General features: G+C 36.5%; 1 protein-coding gene across 9 annotated transcripts in view; it reads left to right on the top strand.

Annotated features, from left to right (window-relative positions):
- The window catches only part of POSTN (periostin), a 38,084-nt gene extending 25,386 nt beyond the window's left edge, over positions 1-12,698 (top strand). Inside the window, exons 17-24 of one of the 9 annotated variants that reach the window (XM_056328830.1) lie at positions 102-149; positions 3,415-3,510; positions 4,121-4,210; positions 5,821-5,898; positions 6,527-6,607; positions 8,808-8,894; positions 10,878-10,919; positions 11,468-12,698. In XM_056328830.1, coding sequence (XP_056184805.1) covers positions 102-149; positions 3,415-3,510; positions 4,121-4,210; positions 5,821-5,898; positions 6,527-6,607; positions 8,808-8,894; positions 10,878-10,919; positions 11,468-11,508 — 563 coding nt within the window. In that variant the 3' untranslated portion in view covers positions 11,509-12,698. Of the gene's footprint in view, positions 1-101; positions 150-3,414; positions 3,511-4,120; positions 4,211-5,820; positions 5,899-6,526; positions 6,608-8,807; positions 8,895-9,212; positions 9,585-10,877; positions 10,920-11,467 lie in introns of those variants that run through there. The other 8 variants (XM_056328832.1, XM_056328831.1, XM_056328835.1 and 5 more) reach the window with 8 other exon arrangements.
- The last annotated feature ends 4,180 nt before the right edge of the window (positions 12,699-16,878 follow it).

Raw genomic sequence — 16,878 nt, 5'->3', positions numbered from 1 at the left:
TGATTTTATCCACATCAATGGCCAGACCAAATCTAACTGATCATTACTATAAGGAAACTACAAATGGAATGTACTTTATATTCCATTTTCTATACTTTCAGAAATTAATATAATTGAAAGCAACGTCCAGCCCATCATCAGAAAGGAAGGTAAATGAGGCAATTAGTATATATATTTCTGTATATGTTCATGTACATATACAGAATATATATTGTATCTATTTCCTTAATAGCAAATTGTACCAAATAACTCCAGGACATTCAAGACTTTGCTGAAAAAGCAAAGATACAAATATTGCAATTAGAACTGGCTGAAATATTTTACATAAAAAGATTTCCTACAGTTTTTCTCCCCAAGTGGATTTTCTCCTTTTTCTATGGGCATTTAAAAATACGTTTTAAATAATCTTTTTTAAAACCATTTCTTTTATGTGCCTGAAATATTACTATATCTTTAATAAAATAATTTCGTTTTTTAAATTAAAATTGTTATTTTAAAAAATTAAGTAGATTTGTTTCTTATAATTTGAAGGAAAAACCAATCAGTTAATTTTTCTATAGTGTTCAATCAGTTCTAAATACCAATATCTGTCAGATGCCTGGAAAGGGCAGTTAGCCAAACTTATTTAATTTCTCGAGGCAAAAGCATGACTTGAAGATTAGTGGTGGGACTGAAGAGATCAAAAAGTGGGGCTGGGACTGTCAAAACCTCATATGATTCATAACAATTAAAACATCCATTGATTTCACTAGATCACTACTAATGAGCTCCAGTTTCTCATTGAAACAAAAATGCTCAAAGGGTTGAGTTCAACTGAGGAGGAAAGCAGTTAAAAATGTTTCACAACAACAATTTTATCCAGCCTTTTTAATCATTGTTTCTGGGAGGACTTCCTCCCAACAGAAGTGACATGAGCTTGTGTTTTCTGCAGGTTGCCTGTGCTTCAATCTCATTTAGGATTAGACATCATCCAACATATATATTGATCTTTGTTGCCTAGTCTCCATCATTAAAACAGATCCACAGAGCAATATAAATGGATAGGTTATTCCACACGGTAATTTACCCAAGATATTTTGGAAATTTTCCTGTGATGAAGGTGAATCACTCTGAAAGTACCTGTTCTTCTATGTTAAATCCAGAAACAGGGCATATAATTTAGGTGATTTACATGTTGTTCAGAAATTGATAGTTAACCGAAAAAAAGCCCCTCTTTTGAGGAAAAAATGAAATGTCTGAGCACTTCTACAGTTATATATACAGCTAAGTTTTATTCACCACAGACAGAAAAAATATGTTAGTGAGTATTGAAGAGTTACTCCTTTCCATTGCCAGTACAGTACTTCTGCTTTGGGATGTACTCCAGGGAATGATTCCTGGCCAATACAGCCTTTCTGCTGATGATTCAGAAATAGACCAAATAAAGTAATTTCTGGTCCTTCTGAGCTTGCTAGTAGTAACGGTAGTAAGCAGTAGCTTGCATCAAAACCATATAAGCCCACAATTATCTGTAGAAAAAAGCTGGCAACGCTGCACGTTAATTTCTGCGGCATATGTCAGGAAGTTCTAGCAGATCATGATGGAAAGGAGATTTCAGTAAAAAACCAGAATCATCAGCACCCCCACGTTTAGAGGGTGATGCCTGTCTCAATGTTTTGTACTTTAGTTGTGCTTCCATTGTCCATGCATAGGCAAGTTAAAGGGATCTAAATAGTTAAATCTGATTGAAACCCAGATCTTAATGGATTACATGTTCAAAAGATTGATCCTAGACTAGGCAGTATAGCAAACTATGGCTTTGCCTTTTGTTTTGCATACATTTGCTGTATCAACCACATAGGAAGGTAAAGTAATTTAGAAATATTAAAAAATGTAAAACGATTGATAAATATTCATAAATATACCTTTGACATTTTCAGTAATATTCATCACTTGCATCAATGTATGTATTCTCAACACACAAAAATGCCTCTAAATTTAAAACACAAGCAAGTGAATGAATCTTGTAAGAATGCTTCTTTGAAATATTGATGAATGTTTTTTTCAGCCAGAATTGTTAGAAAATAAAAGGAAAAGCAATGGGTTATTCAGCTATTTAAAACTAAGAGTAGATGAATAGAGCTCTATAATAACTGGGCATCATTCTGATCCTATCATATCATCTCAACTGCAGCAAATAAATGAGTTATTCAGCTCTAGCTAACCTATGCAATAGTCTGCTGCAAAAACAAACAAAAATGTATGCTTGGATTTGTTATTAGTGAAGGACACTAGTTAGCCTAAATTGTACTGTTTTCAACAATCAACACCAGGCACACATATTAAAAAGCTATTGTTAAATCCTGATCAGTAATTGGAAAAATAAAAATAAAAATATACAGTATCTAATCCTACATAAATTTATATGAAGAAAGATTTTTAAGGGATTTTTAAGGAAAGTGGGAGAGATGAACTGTCTTAAGTTTCTAACTCTGAATAGGGAATAAGGGAAGCGTGCGTTACAGCAACTTCTTAAGCAGGTGTTGCTGAACACTTGTTACAGAAGAACTGTATTATTCCTGTTAATAGACTGCATCAATAGTGTGTTCCTAATTTGCTTGTTATCTGCTGCTCCAGCCTGTCAGACAGAGATACATTTGGATCAGTGTGGTCTATAGGGATTGCACAATATTAAGAGGTTTGTGTTTGCATTGCAATCAAGATGACCAATCCCATGCAACTCAAATGAATAATGCTGACAAATATCCTTACAGCAATTCCAGTTGATATGTGAAGCGTGTTTTTTTTTTTTTCTTTAAGCTTGATGACAACTGGCCAAGTCTCGGTAGCCTAAAAAAAAAGCACCAAATAAAAAAACCCCAAACAACAAATAAAAATAACCCAAAACAACATAAGGGAATTCTGATTAAAAGTCCTAGTTTCCTCTTGGATATCTATACAGTTAGTAGCAAACAACATGACAAATATTCCTCTCTCTAGTCCTTTTTTAAGCTTTCATACAATAGTTTGCATGCTGATCACTAGTGGAACAATAGCAATAATATTCCAACAGTGCCTCAGAGTATCCTTCTTACATATATAGAGGAACACTTTCTTTCAGCTGCTGAGGATCTGTTTTTTGCCTGAGACTTGTCAACAGATGTTAAAAATATCAGATACACAAAAGTGTTTTTTTTAAAAAAAAAGGTAAATAGTAAGTGTGCAATAGGATCTAAATTTAAGATGGCATGAGAGGAAGTACAAGATTGTATATCATTGCTGCAAATGGGTTTGCAGATTTAAAAAATCCTCCATTACAGTCATTGGGTTTCTTTAGGATAAGGGGGCATAATTCTGGCTTCATCTCAGCCCCATGGAACACCATAAATATTTTTATGACTATTTGTAATGTGTTGTTTTTTTCCTGTGTCACAGACCCATCTATCACACAGATCACTAAATTAATTGAAGGGGAACCTGAGTTCAAAATAGTCAGGGAAGGGGAGACAATAACTAAAGTGATTCATGGAGGTTGGTATACTTTTAGCAACTCAATTTGTATTAGTTAAAATTTGAAACATTCATTATTCCCAGTCTGTTTCTACTTTATGTAGGTGATTCATGTGTGTTATGTTAAACAACTGTTCTGTTTTTAACAAGACCTGGAAGTGTTGTAATTGTATTGCATCAATTCATTCTTACTTCTCATGAATTTAAAAATTTAGGGTTTTTGTCTAGTTGTGTCCCATAGCTACAGCCAAGACAGCTTTAGAAATGCTCTGCATGCTGACATAAGATCTCTCTCTGTTAAGAATTATTTGCTGGTGTTGTCCTGCATCAAAAATGCAGTAGATAATTCTGTGACAGGCAATTTTATCAGACAGAGAGATAAACTTTGCCTTCTGCTTTGCTAGGGACATTGAGAAGTTCACATCTAGGATGCTTTTAAGGGAAAACCAGCATGTAGCCATCCTAAGTTTTGAGGAAACTTAGTTTCTGGTCTCCTCTGACCATTTTTATTTTTCATAAAATATGCAATAGTATTTCCTTGTGTAAGCTTGATTAAGTTTCCATCTCAAAAACAGCACTTGTAACACTATTCACTGCTTGATTAATGTCTTCGATTTAAAAATCCTTGTAGAACCAATTATTAAAACATACACCAAAATCATTGATGGGCGACCTGTGGAAGTGACAGAGAAAAAAGTAACAGAAGAAAGAATTATTCAAGGTAAATTACACTGAGCTATTCACACTTAGTAAAGTTCATTATTACGTACAAAAGTAATGCATCTTAAATTCTGTCCTAATGCCTGAATTGCATTGCCTGGAGGGAAATGCCTAAATTACATTTCTTAGAGAGCTGCCTATGTATGGCTAAAATTCTGGCTGTGGGTGCTACATACACATATATGGAAACTGCAACAATATTTTAACAGCATGCAAAACAATGAAAACTTGCCCTTTTTTTTTTAATATATTTGTGAAATGTCTGCTTCTGAAAGCTTCTTGCTACCATTTCAGGATGAGACTGATTTTACTGAATTCTTTTAGTCTGGCTTACTTTAGAAAGATGGCTTCCCCACCCCCACCCCCACCCACTCCGTGTGTGTGAACTTTTGGGGTTTATATCTCAAGATAGGTGTCATTTGACCAAAGGTAGACCTTTAGTGTGTAAATACCTACTTTTGTATGTAATCCCAGGCCTGGGTCCCTTGACAATCATTTCAGAAAAAAAAACACCCAAACTTCTCTGTTTCTCTGTAAGGAGGGGCCTTGACTGGTCTGACATCCACAAGTTAGAGATTTGTATTCAGCTAATATAAGATAAAATTTACATGAATCTGTGTCCCTGGATCTTCTCCCACAGTAACTTTAAAACTCTTTGTCCAATTTCATTTGACCTACTACAGAGACATTTCTTTAAGAAACCTAGAAACTTCACAGAAATTGGAAAGTGCAGTGAGGCATATTTAAGCAGTCACAAATTCTCTGCTAACATGTTTTGATCCCCTTGCTTAAAATATCATTTGGAATGCTGCCATTAAAATTTTGATTGCCAGAGAAGTTGTAAAGAAAAGACAGTGTTACAGGAACATTCTGACTTAGTAGAAAGTCTTAATATTAAGTTTATTTAGAAAATCTTAAAATTCAGTTTAAGTAGGCATTCAAGGAAGAGAGAAGTAACGAACCAGACTTAAGTTATTCTCACTCAGCTATTTACTACAATGGAAATAATTGAATGCAAAACAGTGGTGGTTTCTGAATAAACCTAGGACTATTTTTCAATTCAAAATTTCTTGGTGAGGAAAAAACCCAACCATATTCTCATTTCTCAATTTCCAGTTTCACTATTATCCCATGTAAAATGCTCAATATAATGTAAAATGCCAGAGTTTGAGACCTGATATTTCCTTATCATCCCTCTGTAGTAGAAACTGATAAAAAATCTCAAATGTTAAGCTCTGAAATTACTCATAGCAGTAGTAAAAGCAACAATGTATACTTACAACAGTGGATCCAAACTCTTTTTGCACCTAGGAAGTATCTGATCTATGACCTAATACAACAAAGTGTTGAAAACTGTGTCTTACTTCAAGAATGTGAGCAGATATTTACTATAAATATGTTAAATTTGTCTGAGTACTTTCCTGAATAGCTTTAAATACTATTTGTAACCCTCTTTCAGTTTAGTTTGGGACACAGTGAGAGATGAAACGACCATAAAAACAGATTAAAGCATATTAACCATGAAACCATCCTAAGTGTTATATAGGAAAAAATAACTTAGAAGGCAATCCTATCTAATTAAAGTCGCTGTCTTACATATCTTTTTTACAGGTCCTGAAATAAAATATACCAGAATTACTGCAGGTAGTCCAGACAATGAAGAAAAGTTAAAGAAATTACTTGAAGAAGGTTAGTATCCTTATTTTCTTTCCTTCCTTTAATAAAAAATAACATATATATTACTTAAGTAATGACTGAATAGATAGTCGATGTCTTCAGCAAAGGTGCTCATACTGCACAATCATACCTAGAGATTAAACCTCAGAACCTGACAAATGTCCAAAACTAACATTCTGTTTTTGAGAGTCTGATCTTCACATTTCAGTCAGCAAGAGTTGAGGCTGCCTGAGTCTAATTATATAGGGGTCCTCAAACTACGGCCTGCGGGCTGGATACGGCCCCCCAGGGTTCTCAATCCAGCTCCTGGTATTTACAGACCCCCCCGCACCTCACCCCACCCCACCCCTCGCCGGGGATTGGGGGGGGAAACCAAGCAGCCGCAGATGACTGCCTGCCACTGCATCCGCGCGCCGGCCCCCTGGTTAAAAAGTTTGAGGACCCCTGGTCTAATACATACTATGCTATGTTTGTCATAAAAAATATGGTGGGTTTAGTGATTACATGGAATTTAATATCATAACAGATGAACTTTTTAATTCAGCAAAATGCTGTGACAGGATTAATTCAGTAGTATGCTGTTACAGGATTGTCAAATGTTTTCTGTAAATCAATTTTGCCATAACCTGTATCCTATCAGAGGTTACCAAGGTGACCAAATTTATTGAAGGTGATGGTCATTTACTTGAAGATGAAGAAATCAAAAGACTTCTGCAGGGAGGTAATACAGTGTATAACAACTAACCTTTTTGCAGTAGGCTATGATACCTGAAACCCCTCTCAGATACGTTGATCACATTTTAAAGACTGACCTAGCAGAAGTGTAATTTTAATGGCAGAAAAAATAAAATGCTGTATATGAAGTGCCAGATGCCTGCGAAATGGAAATAAGTACCAAAGTTTGATTAATCAATTTTTATGATATTGATCCTGAAAAAAAAATCATTTTTTTCAGTCTTTAAAAAGTTATCTAATTAAAACTCAGGGGAGCAATGAAGATTTATTCCACTAGCTGTGAACATTTTTTCAGCAAATTTAAATTTGTGAAAAACACTAATGAAGTGGAAAGTATTGTAGTAGGCCAAATTCATCTGATTAGTTCTTCAGAAATGAATATTCATTGCCCTCAAGTTAATAATCAAAGGCATGTTTAGCATCCTTCTTTCAATGCTTACAGGTGATGGATATCAAGGCATTAACTTTAATTCTCTTCAAATATAGCATTCCAAGGAATGGTTTTCTTTCCTTCTTGCTCTCTTATATCTAACAGTTTTGGCAATAAATAACCCGTAGCTGTAGAAAATTGGCAAAAGAACTTCTGCTTATGAAATTAATCTTTATCTATGAATTTTGAATGTCCTTTGCTTCATGTAGATTAGAAAAACTATCTGTAATAGCAATGGGGAATAAAAAAAGAGAATTCAAGTGGTGTGGTTTTAGTACATGTTAGTGTAAACCTGAGTCAGAAGCTCAAAAATATGTATAGATGTTTCTCGTGGCATAAATTAAGTGAATCCACTTCATTTTATGTTCACTTTTTAGTAATTTACAGACTTGAATACCTGTGAAGTACTTCACAGCCAGCTGTGTGTTCACTGAGCTATCTTGTAGTCCTTTAACAGCACTATTCTGTGGATATGACTGATACCAACCTTTACTTTGGTTAAGTAAAAAATATAGTGATGGAGGATGGCTTTCCACCAAACAAAACCACGCTAGTTGATAATATAGCTAGTCTTAGAGGAATGCCAAGATATCATTATGAATACTGTTGACTATATTTCTTTCTTCTGCTTTAAGTCTTAGTTTTACCGATCTAAGTCAGGATTCACCTATAATAATTGGAGAGAAATAGGAACTTCCAGAGGGTTTTCATGTTTTCCTATCTTAAGTGTCCCAACTATGTGAATAGACTTGCTCTCTGGTGATGCCTATTTCAGTTTTGAATATTTAAAAGGAAAGTTGAAAATGAAAGAAATTATAGCAAGTAAATCCTTCCATGTACTGGATTGTGTTCTATTGGTGTCAACCAGGCAATAAAGAGCAGGATCAAACTTCATCTTTAGAATTGTTCAAAATTCTGGTGACAGGTCTGATGCCAGAATCTAACGATTGCAATTGTAATTGTAACCAACTTCAGTTAGAGAGGTATACAATACCTCAGATATATACAACAGATACAATCTGTAAAGATGCATTTTACAGTGACCCTATAGGTGTATGGAAAGATGATGAATAGTTTCCTTGTAGTAAATTTGGAAAAGAATACTGTCTCTTGAATTCTTGCTATTTTTCCTTGCTATTATATGTTAGTTTGCATAAGCATCCTACTTTACAGAACGGACCAAATAGGCAGATTTGTCTCTTGTTTTAATTTGATTTTTCTTTATCTTTTCCATGATTTATGCAGTCAGCTACCCCTGGCTGCCTTGATAATACCTTACCATATGTTTAGCCAATAAAAGCAGATACACATGCTGCTTTATGGCTGTTGGTGTTAATGGCGATTATGCTTTATGGCCTTCTTGTATACATCAAATTACTTCTCTTTTACTGAAATTTCCTAAGCGTTTAAATCTGAGTCCAGTCACAGGCAAATGTATTACCACTGTCTGAAGTAAAAGGAATGATTTCATATGGGCTGTAATTCTACTCATACAATATCCAGCACTGCTTATTACCACTGGCAGTCTTTGCTGAAACAAAACTTCAAGCCAAGATTGCAATGAACGAGTCCCAGCCCTAGAGAAGGAATCGCCTGTGGCAGGGCTGAGGAAATCAGCAGGACCTTACGTCATGAATAACATGGTGGCCTGCATAAACCTACACCTGCAAAATGACATTGCTTCCACTGAAGGCTCTTCGCATATGGAGAAATGCTCTGCTAGATTTAACTCATCTGTTTTTGATGCTTATCATAGCTGGAACTGAGTACACCAAGGTTACTAAAGTAATTGAGGGAGAGCCACAGATTATCGAGAGAGAAATCAAGAAGGTCCATCTGGAAGGTTAGTTTGTCTAAAAATCCAGTATCACTAAGACCTGCTTTGTCTGAAGTGATCTTTCCAGGTGTGGTTTTATACTATCTATTCACAAAAATTACTTGGATCTGAAGCCAGTATTTTAGCAAGAAGAGTTTCATAATTGTTTTGGAAAAAGAATTCTTTCCCTGACATTGCAGACAAAAATGTTGAGGCTTATTTTGTGGCTAAAAGTAACTAAAAGATTTGGCAAGCATAATGGACAAGAGGAAATGTCTAACCACAAAGTTTAGGTAAAACATTTGAAGGAACACGCGCCATAAGAATTGCCTTTTCTCTAAGCAGCATATCCAGAAGAAGACCACGTGAGTTGTTTTTAACTTGAATTATTTCTTGTCAGTGTTAATGCAATCTGTTGATGTGAGGGGTTCTCAATTTGGTGAAGGGGAGGTGGGGTGGAGGAAGTATAACTCTGGGGTTGAGTAAATATCTCACAGGATCTTAAAATTTCTTTACCTTTACCCTGTGCTTAAATGAGGAAAGCTCTTGAGTCTGAAAAAAACTGAAAGATGTCGAGATCCAAAATTAATGCCTTAAAGGACCCAAATACAATTCAGCCTGGCTTTCTACCAGAAATTTGTTATTCACATTTCTTTTGTTTATTTGTACGTATGTCCTTTTCCAATTCTAATTCTAATAATGCAGAATAAGTTGTTCTGTCAGCCTTTGAACTGAATTCATAGGAAAAAATATTATGGCTTGTAAAGAAAAAAGTTAAAAAAATATGTTTCTGCTTCTTCAATTTTGAAGTCTGTGCTAAATACTGAAGGTATACCATAGTGTTTGGAGAAGTCAACTATTGCCTGAAAATGACAGACAGGTGTGATCTTTGACCATGAGGTTTACCTGAAAGCATAATTGTCAGAGAGCATGTAAGTAGAGAAAACATACTTTGGATGGACCGTGTTCTGTCCTTGTCAGAGCAGTGCAGAGCTTGAAATTTTCTATCACACTGCTGCAGATACTCAGTGTTTAGTATCAGCTGTAATGACATAAAGCCTGTGTCTCAGGGCTATGCATTTATATAAGCTGTACCTTAGGATGAAAAGACAACTGATGGCAGCTGGTTAAGTGAAGATGCAAGCACTTCGTGGTTGTAAAGAAGGAAAAATACCTCGGTAACATTTCTGTGATAGTAACAGAAGAGTTATCTCTTATGCTTGTGAAATGTTTTTCCTTCCAATGAGGAGACATCTGGTTTAAAAAATTTCTCAGGTTTTGATGAGAAAGTGGAAAAAGTGTCTGTAGTTTCACTCAGTCAATAGTTTGGAAAACAGATGTATCTGCTAATGAGGGTGATACCTATTCAATAGCCCTTGCTCTATTCTACCCTTCAAAACGGAAATCTCTGAGAAATTAACTGAACTCTAAATGTGGAAATCATACTGTGGACTCACAATGCAATTACACATCAAGCCTCAAATTCAGATGGAAACGTGGCCAACATCTTGCAATGATTGAGTTTCAAGCATATCACTTATAATTCCTGAAGTAATGTCTATATGGCAGGCCTGGCCACCTTCTGCCAAAAGCTGAGGCCAAGTCCTGGCCTGTACATTAACTTGAGCTTGTATGTCACTGACAGTGTCAGATGGTATTTGCTGAATGAAGACCACGGGCAAAACATCCCGGAACCTGCCTACACCATGTAACCATCTGTTAGGAGATCAGTGTGAATAATGAATTCATACTGTTAAAATGTAAAAGTACTTTTGAAATGTTGCTAATTTTTTATGAATGACTGCACATGACAGAAATGCGTTAATTGTATTATAAGCATTCATGTTTCAGGTGATCAAGTCAACATGCTAATGGGAAAAAAATCTTAATCTGCTGAAAACCATAAAGAACAAACTTCATAAATCAGCAGTGGGTTTCCAACTTTTCTAATGAGTTTTAATTCAAAGGCTTTTACAAATAACTTCTGACTGTAACATTTCTGTTTTCTAGAAGCACCTGTACGGAAAGTACAACCAACCAGGAGGACACAAGGTAGATGCAAAACATATATTTAAACATTTTAACATGAATCAAGTGTCACTCTCAGTTATGGTAAAAGTCAGGAGGGAAAAAAAATACCTTTAAGAATTCTTAACAGACATTGAAAGGGTTGAATTTATGCTTTTACAAAAATAAATTTTAACAAAGCTTGATATTGTTAATTACTGGGTTTCTAGATTGTTTTCTTACATATATTTCTATCTGAAAAAAAACTTAATTATGCACTTTGGTCAAACAGTGTTTCAGACTGAATTAAAGCCATCAAAGTGAGTTCTGACTCTGAAGTCTAACACTGAAAATGGCACTTTGGAATTCCCCACCATGGGATTTCTAACTCACTGCTTCTACATATTTTGATCAATTCAGAAGCTGAGAGATCATTGCCAGTTCCTAGCTGCCAGCACAAGAGTAAAAGATTCAGCATCAGTCTTCACCTTTCCTCTTCACATGTCTGTTTCACAAGTAAATACAGTATATAGTGTAACTATATTATATATAGCTATAGGTAATAATTATGGTTCTTTTTCCATTTTTCCCAGGGGGAACAGCAAGAAGGAGGACAAGACTAGCTTATCACTAAAAACTTTCTAAGAGAAAATCCACAGAATTACAAATTAACAGCATGGTGTTTAAGAGGAAGAGAAACTTCTTTAAAAAAATGAGAACATGAGAAAACGATGTTGTTTTGATAACATAATGTAAACTGAACCACAAATGCACAAAAGGATGTGAAGCTGCAGATACTGATAGCACAGTGCTCACTAGGAGTAGTCCACTGGGGTGCTTTAACTACTCTTTATAGTAATCACTATGCAGGATGGAGTCCTGGAACAACTGAAGGTCATCAGCTTCTGTAGAACCAGGATTCCTTCTTATGCTGGCTAGTAAGTGTTTGCAGGATTGGATTTAAAAAGAGCAGGGAACAATACAGAGTGTATTTTTTTATTATTATTATTTCCACTAAATAAGAAATATAAATGAAATTAGATAATTTCTAGAAAAAAAAAATCACTTCATGTGACTTTTAGAGTAATCTAAGGAAATATGAGATGTTAACATAGCACTTTTGGTTCAGTAGTATTGTATACTTTTTATAAGACAAAATTCATCATTTGTTTAATATCATAATGACACCAGTAAAGTTACCTTTTCTAAACAAGCAAATATGCCTTATAGTAAATGTATCTTTTCTTGTTGTTCTACGTTGCATATCCAAATGCCTTCTAGTATCATGGCTAATGGAAGCTCTTAAAAAGAAAAAAAGCAAACATTATGAGCTTCTTGAAATGTATTTGAGATCATGTTGACTTCTTTATTTATAAGAAAAAATAATTCCCATTAAAGGAATCCTGTAGTAATACATATACCGAGATTCCTAAGTGTTTTTCCACTTTTCCCTAAATGTGTCTTTTGATTATAAAAGTGAATTATAAAAGGGATAAATAAAATGCATGCAAACAGTTAATTCAGCATGGAAAAAGGTTTTACAAAACTGAGGCTAGGTCTGAAAGCTTTTATATCAAACATGCTTTGCTAATGTCTGGTACTAATGGGGAGTTGTCTGTAAATTATGTCAATTTTATAACTCTAGTTTTTTACTCATAAAAGTTGTTTGCCTTTCTCAAGAAAAGTTGTAAAACAATTACTCATGGAGTAGAGAAAACATGTTCAAAGTGCCTTTATTCTGCAGACCAAAGTTTCAGAGGAGTTATCTAATGTGCTTTTATACTTCTGTTTTGAAACAAATACTCAATAAAGAATTTGGCTGAACTGTGCTTCTTTCATTTGTAAATACTTTTTTGGGCAGTAAAGCAAACTCTAAATATTCTTAAGCTTTTAGTGTAGTTTTTAATTTAAAAAAATATTTTCACAGAAACAAACTGATGCTTCCCTTTCTTACTTAACACATGCTAATGCACTTAAACTGCACCACTCAAACACAATTAAAAACCTTCCCTAATTTCATAGTTACATACCATGAGGCTACTCCTTGAATTGTAAAGCTATCTAAAAATCGCATTGATATGTTGTGTAGCTTTACTGGGCTGTCAGAATCTCTCAAAAAGGTGACCACAGTATCTACTATCCTAGTGCTTGGGTGGAAGGACAGCTTTTAACCCGGGTAAGAGCTAGGTAGCTTTTAGCTGAGAATGAGAGCTCTTAGGACTGCCTAGGGGGAGAACTGAAGCTGTCACCTTTCCCCAGGGCCTTTGACTGTCATTAAAGCATTAACTTTCTTTTTCTCTCCCCACTTTAGAGTGCATGAAATAACATGGTATTTTCGAGGATGCTGTTTTAGGATGTCACAGAAGTTTTCCATTGTATGCAATGTGATAAAGCATACATGAGCTAACATTGAGTGCAAAGCCTGCTGAGGCAGGGTTGGAGGAAGAAAGCAAGCAAAATCTGTGCAGCTTTGTCTATGCTATCTCTTGGAATGTTTCCTGGAATCTGTTATTCACAGATTAATGCATGGGATTTGCTCAAAAAGTGCAAGCTGGTGTGAGCCAAAACCATGCTATGGAGTGCTATATCAGCAGAGTACTCTGTCTGGTGCTTTATCTCATTCCCATATACTATTTATATTATAGATGTAGCTATGGACTAGGATAGTTGTAATTCCCTCTTTTTATGTACTGTACCTCATGTTTCAATTCATCTGAGATGGTGTAAATTAGGTGCTGTAATATTTCTGGCATACAGAAATGTGGAGGCGGGGGGGTGGGTGGAGGCAGAAGACAAAAAAGAAAAAAATAATATTTTCAATCATCCTTTTATCAACTGCCCTGCTGTCTTCCTTTTTAATTTGCAATAATTAATTCATGTCTGGTAACAAATCTGTGGGATTCATCTGTGTGAGAGGTTATCACTTTTACCTACAAACCACATACTTTAGGTTATTTGTAGGAAAAAATGCAAACTTTATGCTTCGCCTGGACATCACAGCATTACAGAATGGTTGAAGCTGGGAGGCACCTCTGGAGATCATCTAGTTCGACTCCCCTGCCTAAGCAAGTGTAGCTAGAGCAAGTTGCTTGGGCTTGTGTCCAGTTAGGTGCTGAGTATCTTCAGGGATGGAGACTCCACAATGTCCCTGGACAACCTCTGGCAGTAATTGACCACCTTCAGAATAAAAAAGTTTTTTCTTATGTTTAAATGGGATTTCTTATGTTTCAGTTTTTGCCCATTGCCCCTTGTCCTTCCATTGCTAACCTCTGGGAAGAGCCTGGCTCCATCTTTGTTACACTTTTACTACAGGTGTTTGTGAACAATGCTGTAACCCCTCTGAGGCTTCTCTTCTCCAGGCTGAACAGTTCCAGCTCCCTCATCCTCTCCTCTTATGCCAGGTGCTCCAGCCCCTTCATCATCTTAGTGACCATTTCCTGTACTCACTCCAGTAGCTCCATTTCTTTCTTGTACTGGGAAACCCAAAGCTGATCACAACACTCCAGGTGTGGTCTAACTGATGCTGAGTAGGGGTGAAGGATCATCTCCCTTAACATGCTGACAGTGTGTTTCCTAGTGCAGCTAGGAGGCCACTGACCCTCTTTTCCATGAGGGCACATTGCTGACCCATGGTCCATGTGTTGTCCGACAGGACCCAATGCCTTCCTCTGCAGAGCTGCCTTCCAGCCAGTTAGCCCACAGCCTGTACTGGTGCCTGGGATTACTCTTCCCTAGGGGCATGACTTGGCTTTTGCCTTTGTTGAACTTGGGGAGATCCCTGTCAGCCAATTTCTCCAGCCTGCCTTCGGAATGATGAACAATCGCCTCATTTTGTAGTCTCTGCAAACTTGCTGCGGCTACGCTTTGTCCCACTGCCCAGGTCACTGATGTAGATGTTAAACAGTTTTGGGCCCAGTACTGACCCCTGGAAAACACCACTATGAAATGAAAGATGCTGCTGGTCACGGTGTGTTGGATGTTTAATCTGTGAAGAGTGCTGCTTGCTGCATGCCTGCTTTAAAATCATTCATTTCATTGTAACTTCTGCTGGGCTTTTTAGAGTTGTTTTAGTCATGTCTGTGTTGAATCACAGGCATTTATCCCTCTAATTGCTAGTCCAATTACCTTTTTTTTTTTTTCCTCAGCAAAATATTTAACAGTTTTTTCAACAGCTGTATTTCCCACAATGGAACATGTGGCCTGAGTCAGGGCCACATTGAAGCCATGTGATGTGAATGTGATGCTAAACAGAATTAAATCAGTGTGTTTATTAATTGAAAAAAAAAATACATTAGTGCAAAAACTACTGGCAAGAGACAGGGAAAATTTCAGGGACATAGACAGGAGTGACCTGAGGTATGATTTGCAGTTTACCCCAGGGTCTTCAGGCTGTTGACTGTACTGTAAATGACGTCTAAGAAACCTCTTAAGGTCATCAGTGTCCCCACAATCCCCCAGAGCTCAGGTGTCTGCCTGTCACTATCAGTCTGTCACCATGATGAACAGCAAATCCAGACCCCACAGTTCTGGCAAGTACAGATCTATCTGTCTACAGACACCTAGATCCATTTGTCTGGAGGACTTAGCAGGACTTGCTTCTGTCTTTTACAAAGACCTTGATTACAAAGTGCCCATATGGAGTTAGAAGATACAGATAAAGTGGTGAGTGAGACTGCTGAGCTCCCTTGTTCCATCTCTAGAAAAAAGCAGCTATGATTTAATTGGGAAAGACTGTTCTTTCCATGGAGGTTCATTTCTGGATCCCAGCTGGTCAGAGACAGAAAACAGAGTAAGTACAATTTTAAAAGAGGAATTCTGTTAAAGAGCTTTTTAAAATAAAATATATGTTGGTTTTTTTTTTTTCTTTTGCATTTTCATATGAAATTGGGTATGGATGAGGTTGTCTTTTGAAAGGCTTATTCTGTAGTGCCAAGACCTTAGCAAAATTCTATGTGACCACTGCAAGGCACTGCAAAACTCCTGTACAAGTCTGCAGAATCCACAGGAACATTTCCAAGACAGTGGATCTTCACGTGTGTCCCACATATGCCCAGACTCTGATGGACAATACCTGAATGTGTACTCTCCTCCATCTCTAGTCCTCAGAAAGGGCTCTGAAAACATGAGCCAGGGAGATGTCATACCACAATCCAAACAGAAGCAAGTCTGGAACAAAACAGCTGTACATCAAATGTGTATTTATTATTTCTCCAGCTGCAGATCAGAGACATTACAAATGGAAAAGTCTTATTAGATCATGTTATCGATCTCCTTGCCAAAGCTGGATTGTTCCCCACTTTTACAGTCTGTAATGCTTTGCCCAGGCGAATGGTACCTTCCCACAGTCATTCTCTCACACCCTCCTCAAAGCCACTTTCCCATATTCTGCTCCCCTTCCTGGCTTAGCTGCCATTAGACTAGGCAGATATATTCCATGAAGTACTCCTTCAGTAGAAAATAGAACTGTTTTAGCTATAACAAGGATGAACATCCCTGTTAATCTCACAGTTATGAACTTGCTCATACTTTCCTGAAAAATCCGTACAATTGGAGATCTGTTTTGCTGTTGAACAAATTACTGACTTTGATTTAGTTTGTGGATGGCCTCATAGGTAGGTCTGCCACTTTTTTTTTTCTTTTTTTTTTTTTTCCTTCTTAATGATGGCTTATTTGTTCAGGATATGTGGTTCAGCAAATCACAGTCACAGAATGTTTAAGGTTGGAAGGGACCTCTGGAGGTCCTCTGGGCCAAACCCCCTACTCCAGCAGGGTCAGCTAGAGTTCTAAAAAATAATTAAAGACTCAATTGCATTTGTGAGATATTTCTTATGAGCTGGAAATGCCCCTATGTATTTCCTCTCTTGTGCCAAAATCAAATGCATTTTTCAAACACAAGTTCAATGGTAAACTATTTAATGTAATTGTTAGCACTCCTCGTGAATCAAGTAGAGTTATGTCAGTAGAAGTGTGGCAGTGAATGACTATAAAATTCAGCATTCTGTTC

The sequence above is a fragment of the Falco biarmicus genome, chromosome 2 (assembly GCF_023638135.1).
Source record: "Falco biarmicus isolate bFalBia1 chromosome 2, bFalBia1.pri, whole genome shotgun sequence".
In the NCBI taxonomy this organism is placed as follows: domain Eukaryota; kingdom Metazoa; phylum Chordata; class Aves; order Falconiformes; family Falconidae; genus Falco; species Falco biarmicus.
This window is presented reverse-complemented; position numbering and strand designations above follow the sequence as displayed.